At 40.1% G+C, this 20,387-nt stretch overlaps 1 protein-coding gene across 1 annotated transcript in view; it reads left to right on the plus strand.

Annotated features, from left to right (window-relative positions):
• Positions 1-20,387, plus strand: part of SLC9A8 (solute carrier family 9 member A8) — a 73,934-nt gene that overhangs the window by 40,505 nt on the left and 13,042 nt on the right. The window contains exons 7-11 of the mRNA XM_060772132.2: positions 3,145-3,179; positions 5,912-6,055; positions 8,998-9,136; positions 10,140-10,245; positions 17,553-17,669. Of these exons, the coding sequence (XP_060628115.2) occupies positions 3,145-3,179; positions 5,912-6,055; positions 8,998-9,136; positions 10,140-10,245; positions 17,553-17,669 (541 nt within the window). The remainder of the gene's footprint in view (positions 1-3,144; positions 3,180-5,911; positions 6,056-8,997; positions 9,137-10,139; positions 10,246-17,552; positions 17,670-20,387) is intronic.

The raw sequence follows: 20,387 nt of genomic DNA on the forward strand, positions 1-20,387 counted from the left end.
TGATAAAATAAAGGGATCACGAGCTGCTCAATGGTTTTTGATCAAAAATGGGAAACAACGACTGCATTGTCTGTAGCTTTAAACAATTATTCCTCTGTGCATGAGGCAAGGCATTGAGGACAAGCATACAAATGCAGAGTTGTATGTTCTGCTCCACAATCACACAAGGTGGAGGATTCTTCTAGGTAGTGCCATTTTGCCAGGTTGTCTTTTGATCTGCCAATTCCGCTTCTGAGTTTGTTCAGGGACTTCCAAGTTGCCCGTTCTTGGTTTGCCTCTGGAAGAAGACTCTGTTGGGGGTGGGGGGTGGGGTATCCAGTTGGAATTGCCTGATTTTGCTGCCCACATGGATATTCTTGCTGTTGCTGGAAGAACATTTAGAGGAGTGGTGGTTCTCATGAATTTTCTCCTTGATTTAAGTCTACTGGGAGGAGGTTGATAGCCGTTTAGTGGGTGGCTTTCACAGTGTTCAACCTTATTTCTCTCGCAATTGGCAGCTTCCCATACATCAGGGGGCAATGCAGGCTAGCTTATAGAGTCCATCAACAGGTGTAGGTTTAAAACATCCTGTGATTATTCTATTGGAAATTACCCTACATGAGTCTTAATGAAATTCTGCCCACTATAATAGATTTTTGGTGTATTGTTTTAGCCAACAAGTATTTTTTGCATTCCAATAAGCCTTTATTGGCATATACATAGTAAAAAGGTATAAAATACAGTACAAACCATAGAAAAGGGAACTTCACATTTGCTACACGTTCAGTTTACAGACTTCGTTGAGGAATCTTGCCACTGAAAGGCAGCAGTTAAAATCTTGACAATTTAAAAGCATAATTACTCTGTCTGGGCCACTGTGGTTTTTCAAGGAATCTATTACATGTGGTAGTAAGCTAGATCTTGGTTCCTGGTAAAGTGGGCAGTGCAGAAGAATATGTGGGATAGAATCCAGCTCTCCTGTGCTAAGGCACAAAGCCTCTTATTTTTTGCATTCATGCTCCCTAAAATAACCTCTCTGTATGCCGTCTTGATCAGAGAACTGCATGCCAAAATTTACAAGCATACTAATGAAACTGAAACTTAGGTATATTTCAGTTTGAATTCTGGTTTTGAGATGTAAAAAATAGGCAGGCACCTATTAGAGTGTAAAAGGAATCAACCCTTCCTTCTAAGCATCCCTACTAATGGACCACTTCAAGGCCCCATAGCAAAATTATGTCAAACTGTTCTGAAAATCTGGGGAATGACATGTATCTTTGGCTGTGTTTGCAACTTTTGGCAAAATGGGGCAATGTTATGTTGGAGCCAATTATCAGAGACTGACAGTTCCTCCTAGAGGAGCAATATCACAGTCAAAAGTGAGTTGGGTGTTGCCAGCCTAGGAACAAGGCATGCTAAAGGGCATAAGGGATTCAGAAACTAAAGAATTGCCTCTGTCCATAAGGAAAAACTGAGAAGGACATCCAGAGGTACAGTGAAAATTGTTATCCAAAAAAGAGATCTGTGTTTTCAGCAGATTTAAAACAATCTATCTTTTATGAAGGTATGGGAAGCAGTGATGAATAGTGCCATTATATTTTGAGCCACAGAAAGTATCAATAAATCCCAGAGCACACAAAAGGTGGGAACCATTAACACTAGGGAGTTCCTGTGCAATTAAATACCCCAAGCAGAGACTGAAACCATATCCAGTGTGATGGTTACTTTATTCTGTTCTACACTATAGTGTCTTAGAAGGTCATTGTCCATAGAGGTAAGTTACATAAGCATTTATTCAGATCCCTGATATGAGGAAGCTGGTGAAGATCAAATTTTCTCATTGTATGCCTGTTATATTGACTGCCTGCCTGCTTGCTTGCTTGCTTGCAAAATGTCATAGCACAGCAGTATACAAAAAGTAGTTAAAACTGAGTTGATAAAATTTCAATTACATTTTGAATTTGAATCGGGATTCATCATTGAAATAAAATCATTCCATTTAGTGTGTTAAAACAACAACAGCAGTGTTCAATATTCGTGGGAATCTAGAGGTGGTCTCACTTGAAATTTAGTGTAGTCTTGAATCTACAGGACAACTGATGTGCACATTTTTTCACAGCTGCAACATTTTTGATTAATCAATTAATAACTTCTGTTGACTTACAGCTGCTATAATTAATTAAATTGAATAAATGAGGCAACAGAAAAAGTTGGAAAGAAATGAACAATAGAAGCTTCAGACTAGGAGTAGTTAACTCCCTCTCAGACCCTCAAACATCAACCGCCAAAGATTTTTTTACACCCCCTGTGGTTTCCCGGTTATTTTTGTTATTTTGTTTAGTTGTGGAGGAGGTCTGTGACGGGTCCTGGGGATTGAAACTGGCCCCAGGCCCTAAGGATGTGGCCACCTCAGCTTTAATACCATACATGATCCTGTAAAATGGGGTTGGCTAACTTCCAAAACTCCAAGTACTTTGGTCAACAGGTTCTTGTGGGTTTTTTCGGGCTATAGGGCCATGTTCTAGAGGCATTTCTCCTGACGTTTCACCTGCATCTATGGCAAGCATCCTCAGAGGTAGTGAGGTCACAGATATATAAACCCATTGTCCTAATTCCAACAGACCTCACTACCTCTGAGGATGCTTGCCATAGATGCAGGCAAAATGTCAGGAGAAATGCCTCTAGAACATGGCCCTATAGCCCGAAAAAACCCACAAGAACCTAGTGATTCCAGCCATGAAAGCCTTTGACAATACTTTGGTCAACAACTGCCATCAGCTCCAGCCAGCGTGACCAATGGTAAAGGAGTTGAAGAATAAACCTAGTGGAGAAGCAAATGTTGCTCTCTCTTGTTGTAAAAAATATTGAAATTGCTGCAGCAGGTTTGCTACTTCTTTTGTGTTTTCCTGAACTATAAATGAATAGCTGTAATCTCTTGGTACTCTCTCATGTTAATGCTTATTCACACTTCATTGTCTTCTGTCTTCATGAAAACCTCTTTTGGCACTTTGATGACAATGTACTACATTAGTGAGGATATTTAAGCTCTGCCTGGAAAGGTTAATAATTCATCACAGTAGAACTTTTGCCTCTATAATGGGATTTGCAATTGTAAAAGAATCATAGTTAATTAAAATGCTTTGTGTTTTGTTGGTTTCCTTCCAGGCTGATGTAATTTATAAACTCAACATGACTGACAGGTAAGACTTTAGCACCATCTGTATACCTGTATTTATTCGAATACAGGGTTACAGCCTGTGTTGGATGGAGTTACACTCCCCCTGAAGACACAGGTTCACAGCTTGGGAGTTCTCCTGAACTCATTGCTGAGCTTGGAACCCCAGGTTTTCGTGGTGACCTGGGGAGCTGTTGCACAACTAAAGTTTGTGTGCCAGTTGTACCCATTCCTTGGGAAGTCAGACTTGGCCACTCTATGGTTACATCCCGAATAGACTACTGCAACATACTCTACATAGGGTTGCCTTTGAAGACTGTTTAGATGCTTCAATTGGTCCAATGGTTAACAGCCAGATTACTCTCCATGGTGGCTCCTCAGCTCTGGAACTCCCTCCCCAGCAAGATTAGATCAGCACCCTCCCTCCTGGCCTTTAGAAAGAGAACAAAGACATGGTTGTGAGATCAAGCCTTTGCCTAATATATAATACATAAATAGTACGAAGAATAGTTCAGGAATATGTGCAGTGACAATTAGGAATGGTTATAGTATACGATTTCTGGATCATGGGATTTTAATGTTTATACTAGGATAATTTTATGGTTGTCTGAATATTTAAATTGTATGTATGTCTTATGTTTAATGGTTTTAATTGATTTTAAGGTCATAGTTATATGTAGTAATTAGTTGTTATGATTTCTTTGTGTACTGTATGTTGGCATAGAATTTTTGCCTTTAGTATGCTGTAAAGCACCCTGAGTCCCCCCAGGGGTGAGAAAGGCAGTATATAAATACAGCAGATAAATAAATAGTGTGCCTTCAAATCTAATGCGCACCTCAATTTTCTAAACCCCGAAACAAAAAAAAAAGAGTATTTGGCGAATGTAATGCGCAGCAGCAAAATGTGGACTCTTTATAATTTGTTCCAAAAAGGTGTGTATAACAGTTCCTGTACACTTAGAATTCCTTTTTTAAGAAATAAAAAAGTTTTAGATCATCAAATCTTCCAGCAATGGAAAGTAAAACCAGGGAATCAGGGAACCCTTAATGGGAAGATAAAAAGGAAAGGAAGACAGGGAAAAATTGGAAGGAGGGAAGATGAAAGGAAAAGGAAAAAAAGGAGAATGAGAAGGAAGAAAGGAGAAGATGGATGAAGGATAAAAAGAAGGTAAGAAAAGAGAAAGAGAAGGAATGGAAATGAAATGAAGGAGGAAGGAAGGAAAGGATGGAAAGAAAAAGAAGGAAAGAAAAAATGAAAACAGAAAAGAAGAAAGAAAAGGATGAGAGAGGAAAAGTAAAACAGCAGTAAGGGAGGAAAAAAAGGAAGAGAGAAAGAGGGATGGAAGGAGGATAGAAAAGAAAAAGGCAAAGGTAGAGATAGATGACAAGAGGATAGAAGGGAGGAAGGGAAGAAAGAAAAGGAAGAGAGTGAAGAGTGGAAGGGAGAGAAGAAAGGAAAGAAAAGAAGAAGGGAGGGAAAAGTAGAAATATAGAAAGAAAGGCTGAAACGGCTGGCGGGCAGGCACAGTTACGCGCACACAGGAAAGGTAGTGGGAGCATGTGCCTTCACCTCCCTGTCTGCCTCAAGATGGCTTCTCCTTCTCTGCTCCCTCTTTGTCTCTGCTCACCAGAGCCTGCCGCCTCCTTCTGCTGCTGGTGATGCCCTCTCCTCCATTGACCAGGGCCTGCCGCCTCTCCAGGGCTGTCCCCCACAGCCCTGTGCTTCCAGGCTACATCATCCCCTCCCTGCCAGCACCGCTCAAGGAGGGCAAAGGCGAAAGTGGTGTGGAGGCAGTGAGGTGGCTCTGGCAAGATGGCAGGCCCTCAGGAGTGGAGGCGAAGGGGGTGGGTCACAGGAGCAGAGGAGGTGGATGCAAAGGCGATGATGACTTGCGGTAGACAGGCAAATGTTCCTATTGATTCTCCTGTGTGCGCTGGCCCACAATCCAAGCCTTTTCTTGACTGTATTAAGAGACTGTAATGTGCAACCCAATTTTGGCAAGGTCATTTAGCCAAAAAATACACATTCAATTCACATAAATACAGTAATTATCTGTTATTTGTACAAGATATCCTCCAAAAGGTTACTGTATCAGTGGTTCTCAACCAATGGGTCCCAGATGTTTTGGCCTTCAACTCCCAGAAATCCTAACAGCTGGTAAACTGGCTGGGATTTCTTGGAGTTGTAGGCCAAAACACCGGGGGATCCACAGATTGAGAACCACTGCGAGATGAACTGGTTATAAAGATTAATATTCCTTTTCAAAAAAATCCAAAATACTCCAAAATAAAAAAAATTGAACTATGGCATAAGTGTAACCTTGGCTCAGAGTAGAGACCCAAGTCAAACAAACAGCTCTCCTCTCCACTCTCCCTTGCTTTCACTGCTGAATCCCAACCAGTGCCTTTCCTACCCATGTTGCCTGCAGATGAGAACCCAGTAATCTCCACAACTCTGGTGGTAGTGGGGCTGCTCTCTTTTGCCCTTTCTAATATTTGTATACTGTAATATTTATTATATACACAGATTTTTATTTATTTATTTATTTATTTTTTAGAAAAAAGCTTACTGGTGTCTTAGTAGCATTTTTCTTACTGTTTGAAAAGTCAAAATAATTATTGTTTTTTAAAAAAACAAAACAAAACAAAACATTTTGATGTGTTTCAGAATGGCTGAATGCTGCTTGTTATCACATATGCAGCAACATTGACTATTTGCGGGCATATGCAAACCTGGTCTTTTCATTTTTTTTACAGTTTTGCATTTGGTTCTCTGATCTCGGCTGTTGACCCAGTAGCTACTATTGCTATCTTTAATGCCCTTAATGTTGATCCTGTACTTAACATGCTTGTCTTCGGGGAAAGTATTCTCAATGATGCAGTCTCAATTGTCCTAACAAAGTAAGTGCATTCAAATTTAGCAGTTCGAATTCTGGGGATTTTTAATAAGTCAGAAATTTTAAAATGCTGCTTCTTGTCTTACCATTTTGAGAAAAACCACCCCATTAATTAGAGTGTGGTCTTGAGAAAGGCATGTGCTTTATAGCTATACTTCTTAGGCTATGCATCTGCCCTTTTGCTGGAGTTCAGTCCCATCCAGGCCAGTCACTACACCAGATTTATCAGATATAGCAACCATAGTCCTTTAAGCCTTTACCTTGTACAGATTCCACTTTAGTTATGGCTCTCATCAAGTACCATATGTTATCTAGCTGAGCCCCTTAACAGCATCCCTCTTATTCTTAATCACAAAGAGATGTAGAACTCGCTGCTTTCAGTATACTGATGCCGTCAAAGTTATTGGTGATCTTGCCAAGTAGTCTCATTTGGATATTTAATAACGTGAATGATACAATAGAATCATATAGTAATCCATAATCTAACATCTTGGATTACTACATGATTCCATTCTATCACTCATATTATTAAGTATCCAAATGAGACTATAGTAATTCATAATCTAACAGCTGGAGCTCCCGATAGCATAATGGGTTAAACCCTTGTGCTGGCAGGACTGCTGACAAAAAGATTGGCAGTTCAAATGTGGGGAGTGGGGTGAGTTCCTGTCTGTCAGCTCCAGCTTCTCATGCAGAGACGTGAGAGAAGCCTCCTACAGAATGGTAAAGCATCCGGGTATCCCCTGGGCAACGTCCTTGTAGATGGCCACACCAGAAGAGACTAGAAGTTTCTCAACTCGCCCCTGACACGAAAAAAAATCTAACAGCTATGGAGCTAAACAGAAGTTCCTCAATCCCACTCTTGGTAACCAGCTGTTCAGCAATATACATTCCATAGGAGAGTGCCTTCTGCTTTTATCTCATAGAACTGGTCCAATGAGATTCCATGGTTAGTAGTCTCAAACGTCTCCAAGAGATCCAGAAGGATTAGTTGGGTATTACTGTCCCATCTTTACCCGAGCGCAGCTTATCCATTGAAGCAACCATGGGAAGATTTGATTCCAGACTTTGGCTTGAAACTAGACAAAAATGAATCCAGATAATTTGTTTCTTCTAAGAGCAGTTCAAGCTGCCCATCCATCATACCCTTGAGCACCTTATCCAGAAAGTGCTGGGGGCGGGGGAGGCAGCAGGAAGGGTCTGCTGTGGGATGGTAGTTCTTACATGTCTCTAAATCCAGGGAGGTCCTCTCGAGAAGGGGGTTTAGCATTGCACCCCTGTTCCCCAACAGCAGGTGCCCCCAATATAGAATCATAGAATCATAGAGTTGGAAGAGATCTCATGGGCCATCCAGTCCAACCCCCTGCCAAGAAGCAGGAATATTGCATTCAAATCACGCATTTGCCTCACCAAATCTTTAAATTTACTCTGAAGAAAAGATAATGAAAATTCAAGCCTATATGTAGTGCAATTATCTTGTCCATATAAATAGGCCATATAATCAACTGAAACCGTTTCCAAGAAGAGCCATTAGACACTAATCCAGATGACACCCAAGATATTGCCATGACTGTGGCATGAAATCTTAATTGTTTTTTTTAATTCTGCTTGAAGCGCATACCTTATTCCTTGTAGCACAGTGGCCCCCAACCTTTTTTTGACTAGAACCACTTGATCAGAGACCACTTGACCAGGGACCACTCCAACATTAGTACCAAAAGAGTTACAAATCAGTTTTTGGTCAACTTTAGATTTGGTTTGGTTATTTGGGGTGCTGATTCAGAAAATTGCATTGCATAGACCACATCAGTTCTAGTTTATGATACAGAACATTAGCCATCCAGTAGTCGCCATCTACTCACCCACAGAAAATCATATTTAATAAACTTCAGCACTATAAGAGGGTTTCACAAGACTAGTCGCTCTTGTTGCAACAGTGTAGTAATGGTGAGGCCGCAGACCATATTTTACTTCTTGCGGACCACTGGGGGTCCACGGATCACAGGTTGGGAACCACTGTTGTAGCAGGTGACCAAACATTTTCATTCCACCCCTCTGAGCTGAAACCCAGGATGTCCTTCATCATAACATCTTGGCTTGGCAAAAGCTTGACAGTATGATGTTTGAAGTCAAATCAGGCTTTTTGCCCTGTCACTGCTGCATAATAGACATGAATGAGTGTTTTTATTTATGTGACTAGTTTCCACTACAGAAGGGGACGCATCTGTCACCTTTTACCTAAACTAATTTATTGGGCATATGGTCCAGATACCAAAGAAATCAGATACTGGTGAAGAAGCAGACCTTGTGTAGGCATTCTGAAGTATTACTATCAATAGGATCTGGGTTTTTTTTCCTTTATTTTTACTGTTTTTTTGGTTCATAATCAGCCAGGGTCCTGATCTACCTTCTCACATTCCTCCCTTGATTACTGAGGAGCAGTTATAGCTCTCCCCATACCTCCATATTCTCCTATGCCTTGATGGTCAAAAAAAGGGAACACCCTTGCTTTTGTGAGAATATATTTCTGTCTTTTTTGAAAGCAGGAACTAGTTCAAGTTTTTCCTCTTTCCCTGTGCTTTGTGTGTCACTAAAACCTTTGTCTCCTTTTTGCTGCTAAAAGTATTTCATTTCTTTTTTTGCAGCAGGCACCATCCTAGCTTCTTTTGTACCATTGCTAAAAGCATTACAGAAACAAGGCTAGATTTCCAGATTTTTAGCAGAGCTGTGTTTCCCTGTGGGGAAATTGCACTCAGCACTTGATTTAATGCCTTTCGACATTCCACTTGTTATATCACAGTAAAAGCATTTTAAGAGCAGTTTCAACACAGAAATGTAGGTTCTTGAGATTGTTTCTTTTTTCAAAAATGTGGTGCGTGCAAGTCTTATGATTCAAATGTGCAACTTGACTGGTTGTCTTTCTATTATTTTTTTAATTGTTCCCAGCACAGCAGAAGGTTTGACAAGAGAACATACGTCCGACGTAAGTGGATGGCAAACCTTTCTCCAGGCTCTGGGTTACTTTCTGAAGATGTTCTTTGGTTCTGCCGCGCTGGGGACTCTGACTGGCCTTATTTCTGCAGTAATATCCTTTGCTTTTAGGGAAAGTAATGTCCATGCATAAACGAGTGAACCGTTCCATTTTAATAATGACTCTCAGTTGTGTTTCTTCGGGAGATGATCTTTTTAAAACAGAAGGCCATTTGATTTTAGCATTCTAGTCCCTCTCTTCTGTTTTAATATCTACAGTGCTTGTGGGCAGCAATTTGAAACTTACATAAAAACTGTTGCCTTCATACATTATTGTCATTAAGGCCTAGGTTACTCTGTAATAGCTCATCTTACATGCTAATGGAGGATTAAAATATGCTAATTATTTGCTGTAGTCCTAATACATTAATTCCATTTTCAGTAATGGATCATTTGTTAACATATGCTCCACTTTTCATATGTAGAAAGCATTCAGTAAACAAATGAGATTTTTTAACCTTGGGGGGTTTATTGTTGAATGCTGGAATCAGCATCCATAACAAAAATATACCCAGTGGTTGAGCCTTATTCCAGTTCAGTGTGGATTTATGTCAAGCTGGATGCCTGTGACTCTGCAGTAGATGAAAACTGGTTTTAAACATTTGAAAGCCTCACTCACTAGGATGGCCATTGGAGCTGCGTAGGTTTTGTGTACTCTTCTACCCACACCATACCATCTTATAACCAAAAACTAATAGATTATGTTGTTATATTGCAAATTTCTCTGACCTTGGGGAAACGCATATGGCGTGTAGGTTGTTCTATCTCCTCCTGGCAACTCTCAGATATTTTGGAGTAGAATTCCCACTATCTCTGCCTCTTGGCTATGATTACTGCGGCTAATGAGAATTGTAACCAAAACATTTGTTGAAGAAAGTTGCAATAAAATATGAAGAATTGACCCACTGGACATTGCACAGTGTGCCACTGTGCTTATGGCTCATAGGAATATTTTGCCTTCTAGTTTGATCCAGTAACAAATGATTATCTCCTTCTGGCTGTTTAACTTTTCTTTTCTCTTACCTCACTTGTATTTTGCTTAATTATTGGATATTGACGTATTAAAGCATATCGATTTAAGGAAAACACCTTCTCTGGAGTTTGGAATGATGATTATCTTTGCTTACCTTCCGTATGGATTGGCAGAAGGTATTTCTCTCTCAGGTAAGCTGCAAAATGCATTTGCTCAAAGCTTCTAATGACTTTGCAAAGATATCCAGTCTTCAGTGTGTTCAACTTCATTATATATATCCTGTAACTTTCTGTAGAGGGTGTAATGTTTCCTTGAACTAACACTTGTATTTCAGAATCTCCTGTATCCTATGAGGAGAGAGAAGTGAGGGAATTCACTACATTCTCTAGGATTAGATATTCCCTCAGCTTTGTGACAGTTTCACCCCTCCTCCCCATTGATACTACAAAACATTTGGGATTTGCTTTAACAAGTTTCACAGAGAAGAGAGTTATACAGTGGGACCATCCCAGTAGTTCCAGTTAATACATAACTTCACTCTACCTCAGTGTGTCTGGGCAAAAAGCAAAGCTTGAAAATCTTATTTTTCTTTGGAATCCAAGTCCCAAACTTTCTCAGCCAACATGACTATTCCAAATCTCTGGTAGATTACATCCAGTGCACCATCAAGCCAGGTTTTTTAAAAACTCACTAAAACTCTAATTAGAAAAGTAGATGTTGATTGGAATCACAAAGATCCAAGATATGAATAATTTTGGTGCTGAACTGAATGGGAAGGTATTTTATTCAGGAGAGAGCTTGTTGTCTTGAGTAAATTTGGATTATGTTCATGAGAAATATAGAACCTCTGTCAGTTTTGAAAGACCAGAACCTGTTTCACTGTCATATTTTCCCAGGAAAGGTGTTCTGAGTTCTTCTTTTGGGGGAGGGGGAGCTTCTTTCTGCCTCACCATTCCTATAGGTACATGTGATGGGAACATGGGAGAGGACCTAAAATTCCTGTTCTGGAGAAGTTAGATTAGCATCTTGCTATCCTGACCTGAGCTGGTGAACTTAGTGACTGAAAGGTTACAGGTTCGAATCCAGACAGTGGGGTGAACTCCTGCTGTTAGTCCCAGCTTCTGCCAACCTAGCAGTTCAAAAACATGCAAATGTGAGTAGATCAATAGATACCGCCTTGGTGGGTAGGTAACGGTGCTCCATGCAGTCATATTGGCCACATAACCTTGGAGGCATCTATGGACAATGCTGGCTCTTCGGCTTAGAAATGGAGATGAGCACCACCCTACATAGTCGGACACAACTTGCTTGGGTTAGGTCTTTTGTAATGATAGGTATTAGAAATAGTCATTATTTTTGGTTTTGGATTTTATGGATGGTCCCATTAGAAAATGCATAAGGTTGTGGGTAAACTACAATTTCCATCATTATCTGTTATTGCCCTCAAACCGCACCAGTAAGAATAATTGGTCATGATGGATATGTGTGCCCAGTTTGGTTCAGATCCATCATCAGTGGGAGTCACAGTGCTATCTGGATGCGAGTTAACTACAACTTTTCAATTCCCCCAATCATCACCAGCAGTTAAAGTCAGTCATGATGGGTATTGTGTGCCAAGTTTAGTTCCAATCCATTGTTGATTGGATTCATGGTGCTCTTTTATTGTGAGTAAACTGAAATCCCAACCCCTCCCCCAACTCCTCCAGTATGTATTCCAAGTATGGTCCAAATCTGGAACTGGGAACCCTCCTTTAAAATACATACTTACAAACAGGCAAACATATATAGATACATAGATATTTTGACTTATATAGAGAGAGAAGTTTGGCATAAGGGGACACTGAGACACAGTATCTTCCTTTTAGCTTTTGTTGCAAACACACATACACACACACACACACACACACATATATATATATATATTGGCATAATGCATGTTAAGGAAATACATTTTTTTTATTGTGAAAAATAAGTGTGTTGGCTAGCAAGCAGCATAAGCACAGTTCTAAGCATTTCTGCAAAGATTTTGTGGTGTTTTGGGCTTGGAATAGGCCTACATATATTTGCTATAAACCTTTGGCATTGCAGTGTATTGCAATCAAATAATGATGGCTTCAGCACTTACTATCTGAAGCATTCTTCCTCGTTCCTCTGCAGATGTATATAGAATTTCGGCATGTATCATCACAAATAAGCATTTGTTCTAACTTAGCTTGCCTCTGATTACTGTCAGACATCTGAACTCAAGATCCATCTTTTCTTACATGTGTCAAGGACTCCTGTTCTCTCCTTTCCTCATAGTATCTTTATGGTTTTTTCAAAGATGTGATGGGCAAGTGATCACAGCTGCATATTGAGTCTAATTGCATTTGCATTCAGGCAGACTACCACAGACATGTGCTCTTTTGACAGTCAGTTCCTTTTCAGATAAAATGGCAATACTTGAGCATTTGCACACATAAATTAGAATGGATTTAAGGCTCTTCTCCTGTCCTGAAATGACCCCTGAGGATCCAGTGTTTGCCTGATTAAAGCACTTGCCTCCTTGATAAAATCTGGAAAATGTAAAACTATTAATTTTGGAGCTGATTCCCTGATTTAATAAACACTTGATGAAGTGTTAGAAATTACATTGGACAAATTGAATTATTACATAACTGTGCATTTAAAAAAGAAATCAGCCAGGGGATTATGGCAACATTGAGATTTACTGAGGCTGTCAGCTGCTATCAGATCACATTGTGTGTTCCGATTCTTCAGATGCATGGCCATTTCCCCCTTTCAGTGTCCTTAACTCAATCCTGGTATAGCCTCACACATGATTGTTTTTATTTTAATTTTGCAAGAGCATTTGCATCTCACATGAACATGGCTAATGCTTCCTCAGAAGACTTTCACCCAAAATAAAATTCATGTTATTTGGGGGTGAAATAAGGCTTTTACATATGTACCAGAGAGCAAGTGTTTCCTAGATTTTCATGTGTGTATTCCCACTATTTACTAAATCCTTCATCCAATAGCTAGTCCCAATCTAGAGTACAGCCACTGAATCAGTGAGAGTTACAGTAATCAATTTCCTGTTTAGCAATTCATTGAGTATATGTACTCAACTTGGAAATAAATTTTAGATCTAAAATACTTAATCCACCGTATTACCTACAATTCAAGGTAGCCCAGGGTTTGGACAACAGATTCAATTGTGGAGCTGCTATGGACTGTTGCATGCTGCCAAGTTTATTTAAAACTAGCTTGGGTACCCGGCATTGCCCAGGTTATTTGAGAAAGTCTTTTTTAAATTGTACAAAATGCATACAGTTGTGGATTAACTTCAACTGATGTCATGCCAGATTAACGCTGAGAAACTTCATCAGTACTTAAAGTTTGTTATGTTGGGCAAGTTTTCTCTAGATGCATCATCGGTGAGGATCAGTGTGGTTTCTGGCTGTAGGGTAAACTACAACTCCCATTATGGTGAGTCAGTCCCCTCAAACCCCTCCAGTAAGTTAAGTTAGTCACAGGGGTTCTGTGTGCCAAGTTTGATCCAGGTCCATCATCGATCAATTATTCTCTGGTTGCGGGTGAATTACAACTCTCAGAAAGGAAGTCAGTTTCCCCAAACCCCTCCAGTAATCAAGTTTTGGCATATCAGGTACGTATGCCAAGTTTGGTCCAGATCTATTGTTGTTTGGGTTCACAGTGCTCTCTGGATGTAGGTGAACTACAACTCCCCCAAATCAAGGTGAATTTTCCCCAAAGGTCTTCAGTATTTTTGCTGGTCTTGCGGGCTCTGTGTGCCAAGTCAGTTCCAGGTCCATTGATGGTGGAGTTCAAAGTGCTCTTAGATTGCAGGTGAATTATACATCCCAGGACCTACAACTCCTATAAAACATGGTGAATTATCTCCAAACCTCTCTAGTATGTTCAGTTGCTGACCAATTTCTCTATAAAATCTAGGATGAAGTGGTCCCCATATAAAAGCCTTCACTTGGGTAGTGGGCAATATTGTGTTTGTGGAGGACATTAGTAGGTCTCTTATACGTCTTCATGGCACTCACTATAACCTGCAGTGTCATTGGAGGGAAGGCCTTTGGTGTCTTCTGAGTAGTGGGAGCTATAGCTGTTTGTGGAGGCAGGAGCTTGTCTGTGTAAGTTGGCATCCCAGCACACATACATATTTTCACTTTTATTATCTGTATGGATATTTGTTAATAACTTTCATGCTTGTCAAAAGTCCCAAGGAAAATGTGCAATAAAACAGATTTTAGAAAGTGTTCTTTAAAAAACAGACTTTACAAGTTATTTTTTCTAAAAAACAGTGTAAAACCCAAAGGCCATAGAGAATGATTAAGAATGTTGGCAGGTCACTAGAAGCTCAATAGGGATACAGATAGCTCTGTAGCAGTAACTCTGTAATGGAACTTCCTTGAGAGGCAGTTCCGCCACCGAGATCCCTTCCACACAGCTGTATAAAATCCCATATTATCTGCTTTGAACTGGGTTATATGGCAGCAGTGTGGACTCAGATAATAATAATAATAATAACAATAATAATAATAATAATAAAAAAATCTTTATTTATATCCCACTTTTCTCCCTCACAGGACCCAAAGCAGCTTACAACATATTAAAGTCATGTAAACAACAATCCAAATACATTGATGATAAATGTAAAACATCATAAAATTAACAGTTTAAAACAACAATAATATACATTCACATTCTTGTGGCCTCATGTCAGATTATATTGCACTTAGTTCCAGTCCATAAACATTATGGTGTTTCTTATTACTCCATCTTAGTTTCCTTTACTAAAGGCCTGTCTAAACAGGAAATGTTTTAATAGGTCCTTGGAAGAAGAAAGGGAGGGAGCTGTTTTAATTTCTTTTTGAGAGGGTGTTCCACAGGGTCGGCGTGGCCACCGAAATGCCTTCTCCCTCATCAGTGTCTGTCTCATTTGCAACAATAATGGAAGTAAGAGCAGGGCCTAACCAGAAGATCTTAAAGAGCAGGCCAGTTGGTAACCCAGTTCAAAGCAGATATTGTGGATTATCTGACTTTATATTATGGGTTATATGGCTGTATGGAAGGGCCCTGAGTTTCTGTTACAGAAAAAGCTTTCCCCAATAAATATGTTAATTTCAAAAATTCTACTTCATGTCTTATTTTTTCAGTGTTCTCAGAAATACTGAATACATTTATTGTTGAAGGCTTTCATGGCTTTTCAAGGTTCTGGTCCTTTTAGGAAAAGGTATAGCACTTTTCAGAACATATCTGAAACCTGGTATGGATTGTATTGTTGAAGGCTTTCATGTCCGGAATCACTGGGTTGTTGTAGGTTTTTTGGGCTGTATGGCCATGTTCTAAAAGCATTCTCTCCTGACGTTTCACCTGCATCTGTGGCAGGTATCCTCAGAGGTTGTGAGTTGGCCATGCATTGATGTGGCCAACCTTCCCTCCCTCTTTCCCTCCTTCTCTCCTTCTTTCTTTCCTTCTTTCCTTCCTTCCTTCTTTCCTTTTCCTCTTCCCTTCCTTCCCCCCTTTTCTTTCACTTCTACTTTCTCCTCGTTCTTCCTTCTCTACCTATTGTTGGACTGCAATTCCCAGCAGTCCTGATCGATCTATCTGCCTACCTATCTATCAAGCTCTATCCAATCTATCTATCTGGAAGATTGCTGGGAGTTGCCGTCCAAAAATAGGAAATTGGAAATATGCAGGGGTTGGGATGCGTTCAGAGAAATCCAAGGAAAAGAAAGCTTGCAGCTTGGAAGCAGTGCATTTGGATCATTCTCCTCTCCTAAAGGGCCTGGTCTAGGGGATGCTGGGAGCTGCAGTCCAGAAGAGAGTGTGGATGTGCTATTGTGTGTTTTGTTTGTTGGGGGAGTCATTTTTGCACATGTGCTGTAGCATCTTTTTGCTTTTTGGCTTTTTAAGTCCCTTCTGCTGTGTTTTTCAGTGTTTGTATGAGTGATGGTCACTCATTGGCCTGATAGGTGTATTGTGCCCAAATTTGGTGTCAATTCTTCCAGTGGTTTTTGAGTTGTGTTAATCCCACAAACAAACATTACATTTTTATTAATATAGACTAGCCGTTCCCTGCCATGCGTTGCTGTGGCCCAGTCTGGTGATTTGGGAAATAAAGTATTGAGAAAGTGTTGGTTTCTAATTATGCAATTTCTTTATGCTTGTGGGTAAACAGTATTTATTGCTGATTTTTTTGTCAGTGTTGATGTGGAGGTTGTGTGGTTTGCCTACTTTGGAACATGCAACATATAATTGCCTCCTTTGGGGGTCCCTTTCAAATGTAGGATACTATATCTGTATGTGTGTGAATCATATATATCTATCTATATCTATGGCTGGATGGCTCTTTGTCAGGAGGGCTTTGATTACGTTTTCTTGCCCTGGTGAAGGGAGTTGGACTGGTTGGCCTTAAGTATTTTCTGTTGGTCATGGGGGTTCTGTGTAGGAAGTTTGCCCCTATTCTCTCGTTGGTGGGGTTCAGAATGCTCTTTGATTGTAGGTGAACTATAAATCCCAGTAAATACAACTCCCAAATGCTAAGGTCCATTTCCCCCAAACCCCATCTGTGTTCATATTTGGGCATATGGAATATTCGTGCTAAGTTTGGTCCAGAGCCATCATTGTTTGAGTCCACAGTGCTCTCTGGATGTAGGTGAACTACAACTTCCAAACTCAAGGTCAGTGCCCACCAACCCGTTCTAATGTTTTCTGTTGGTCATGGGAGTCCTGTGTGCCACATTTGATTCTATTTCATCATTGGTGGAGTTCAGAATGCTCTTTGATTGTAAGTAAACTATAAATCCCAGCAACTACAACTCCCAAATGACAAAATCAATTTTTTAGTGATGGTCATTCATTCATTGGGTTGTTATGCGTTTTCTGTCAAAACTTGATGCTAATTCCTCCTGTGGTTTTTGAGTTATATTAATCCCACAAATAAACATTGCACACACACACACACACACTTAAATATCTTGGTTTCCAGAAATCAGGGCAGTACATAAGTGATAGAACAGATGGTATGCTTTTGCAGCCTCAGGTTGTTTTAGTTTATGCAGTTGTTCTTTACTATTTAAGGCAGGAAAATGTGAATTTAGCCTCTCATTCAGTGATACAGTCCAGTAATCTTCTCCAGAGGTCTGCCAAAGCTTCAACATGAAATGTCATAAGCAAAGGCTCTTTTCCACCCCACTTTGACTTCAGGGGCATTAAGATCCATCCTTGTGAGGCATGTGGAGCTGTCCATCAGTGTTGAAGGGAATAAGAAAACTTTTGCATATGCAGAACCTTATCCTTAGCTGATCATGGCTTTCCTGGTGACCAGCAGAACTTATTGTACATGAATGTTGTAACTGATTTTTCCATTTTATGAAGTGCAGAACTGCTGATAATTTTCGTGGGGTTGCAATTAGCAGAAATTAGGAAATAGGTGATGGTATAGTGTATTCTTTATCTGATTGTAACAATCTTTTTCCAGGTATCATGGCTATCTTGTTCTCTGGTATCGTAATGTCTCACTACACCCATCATAATCTCTCTCCAGTGACACAGATTCTAATGCAACAAACTCTGAGAACAGTTGCATTCATGTGCGGTAAGTGCCATCTTTTGTTTGATCTCTGTCATTCCAAACATCAGCTGTCTAAAAGCTTTCTGCTTATTGAATTTTTTTATGTAGTTCTATGTTAGTGTAAATATGCAGATTGGTTCACACTTCATAAGGGGTGACTTGAATCAGTGAATTATTAGGATGGTTGCTCATAGTTGTGTCCCACTGTTCAGAGGCTTAGGGGAGCCTTGAGTTATTCCTCACAATGATGCTGAATGGTAGTTTAAGTTTACTGCCAGTGACTGCCCTGAAGTGAGTTTCATAGCTTAGTTGAGGTTTAAATCCATCTCTTTTGGGTTCATTGCTTCAGCGTGTAAATATAGCTCTCCTGGGTGCATTTGTATTGAGCACAATTCACAGTGCTGGCTTTAACCTATAAAGCCCTAAACGGTTCTGCCCCAGCTTACTTCTCCAAATGTATCTCTTCCTATGAACGACCTCAGAGATTAAGATTGTTGGGGGAGGTCCTACCCTCTGTCCCACCCCCCTTGCAAGCGTGACTGGTGGGGACGAGAGACAGGGCTTTCTCATTTGTGGTCCCTTGGCTATGGATCTCCCTCCCCAATGACATTCAGAACAAAAGTAAAACCTTCAGAAGAAAAGTAAAACCTTGGCTGTGGGATCAGGCTTTCGGAGGATAGTGCAATGCAATAACAGATTTGGAATATGTTCATTGACCATGGAATGGCTTGGACTACAATTATGGATGGCGTGACTTATTATGAAATGTAATGTTTTTAAATATCTAATATGCATTAATTTTAACTTAATTTTTAATTTCTAATTTTACTAGTTTGGAATTATTTGTGTTTTATGGCATTGAATAAAAGCTGCCTTGAGTCTCCTTTGGGGTAGAAAAAGGCAGGGTATAAATAGGGCAAATAAATAAATACATTTTGTCCATTTTTCTGGCCATGACCAAACTCTTGTCACAGTGGAACTTGTTGTTATCTCTCTTCAGCACAAGTAAATTCATTTTATCTGAAGACAGTTCGGCATTCTATCATAACTGAGTAATCAGATGATGTTATATGTAAAAGGATGAGACCTTTCCATGGGAATATTACTCTTAAATCCATTGTTTTGAGTGTGAAGGCAATGAAATGGCAGTGTTGTTGCATTGATATAATAATTTAACATGAATCCTTTTGAATCAGACCTAAGGCAAGTCTTCAGGAGTGGGGAAACTGGTGCACTCCAAATAGTGTTGGAATGTAGTCTCTGTTAGCCCTGGCCTTTGCTAGTGCGAGTGAGAATTGGAGTCCAGAAATATTTGGCGGTTTTTAGTTTTCCCATCCCTGATCTAGTTCAGTGTCCACTAGACACGGATGTTTCCAGAATAGCACAAATAGGTTAGCAGGGAATGGCATGGCTTTGTTCTTGGTGACCAGTGGCACCAAACAGGTGATCAGTATCATTCAGTTTCTCAACTGGAGCTTTTAGCTATTGTGCTTCAAAGACATTGGCAGCTTTATCTTGCCTCAGTTCCTCTAATTATCTTTTGAAATGATTTAGTAATATGAACTGTGAACACAGTGAAAACAAATGTTCCTGTAGCTGTGGGAGTATCTCTTCTGCACATTTCTGAGGATAGATTCACTAATATGGAGCCTACTAAGCAGTCTAAAGTCACCTTTACTGACAAACAGGATAAAATGTGCCATAAATCTTTTTTCTCCCTCATCTTCCCACTCCAGCTCAGTCTTGCCACAAGACAGATAACAAAACTTCTCTCTTCAACTCCTTTCTCTCTCTAGGCTATTTTTAGATGCAAGAGACACACTGATGCACATACCTATCAGCTAAAAGCTTTTGGATATCAAGACACGGTGGGGTGCGGGGTGGTAACAAATTAATATGAAAGTGCATAGAGTGGCTGGATATAAAATATGCTCTCCCTTGCTTGTCCTTTCTTACACAGGCATTGTGACCAGAGGAAATTGCTTTGTCATTTTAAGTGGGGACTGTGGGACTTGCTAAATATTAATAATAGTGACAGGGATGGGAAAAAAACCTAGGTCTTTTGATTATGCCCACATAGAAGTTAGTGCTGGTGTCATGGAGAAAGAAGACAAGAATGTAAGCCAGTCTATGATGAGTCAGGTTAATTCAACATCTTTTTTCAAAGAATGGTCCTCCAGCTTCCTTCAGGAAGCATGATGAATGATTTATTGGCTAGCTACCTTTACACCCTGCTTTTCTCTTAATGAGTTCAAGGAGATATTCCTGACTTTTCTCCGTCTTGCATTTTGTCCTCACAGCAATCTTGTGAAGTATGTCAGGCTGAGAAAAAGTGACAAACCCAAAGTCATTTAGTGAGTTTCATGGGCTAGTAGATGTCCCAGGTCCAGCACTCTGACCACTTCTAGTTGCCAAGCAGATCCATAGAGGTGGCAGACTTTCCCAGTTGTTTGTCCCCAAAAGCTAACTTGGGGTGCTTGCAGAGCCAAAACAGGGCTACCAAGCAATAACCATGAGGTAGTGGCATACTTGGGGGACTCCTTGTAGAAAAATATTTCAAAGAAAAATATGCACAAAGAGATAATCCAATTCCTTGGAATAACTCAAGGAGGATTGAGTCTGCTCAACAGCCATATTGGGAGAGAAAGAAAAGGGGGAAGAAAGAACCCTGGGGCATGTGTGCATGGAAAAAAATCAAGGAAGAAAGCAGGTTGCACTAGATAGAATGCTTGGCAGAAACAC

Source organism: Anolis sagrei, chromosome 4, assembly GCF_037176765.1.
Source record: "Anolis sagrei isolate rAnoSag1 chromosome 4, rAnoSag1.mat, whole genome shotgun sequence".
Lineage (NCBI taxonomy): Eukaryota > Metazoa > Chordata > Lepidosauria > Squamata > Dactyloidae > Anolis > Anolis sagrei.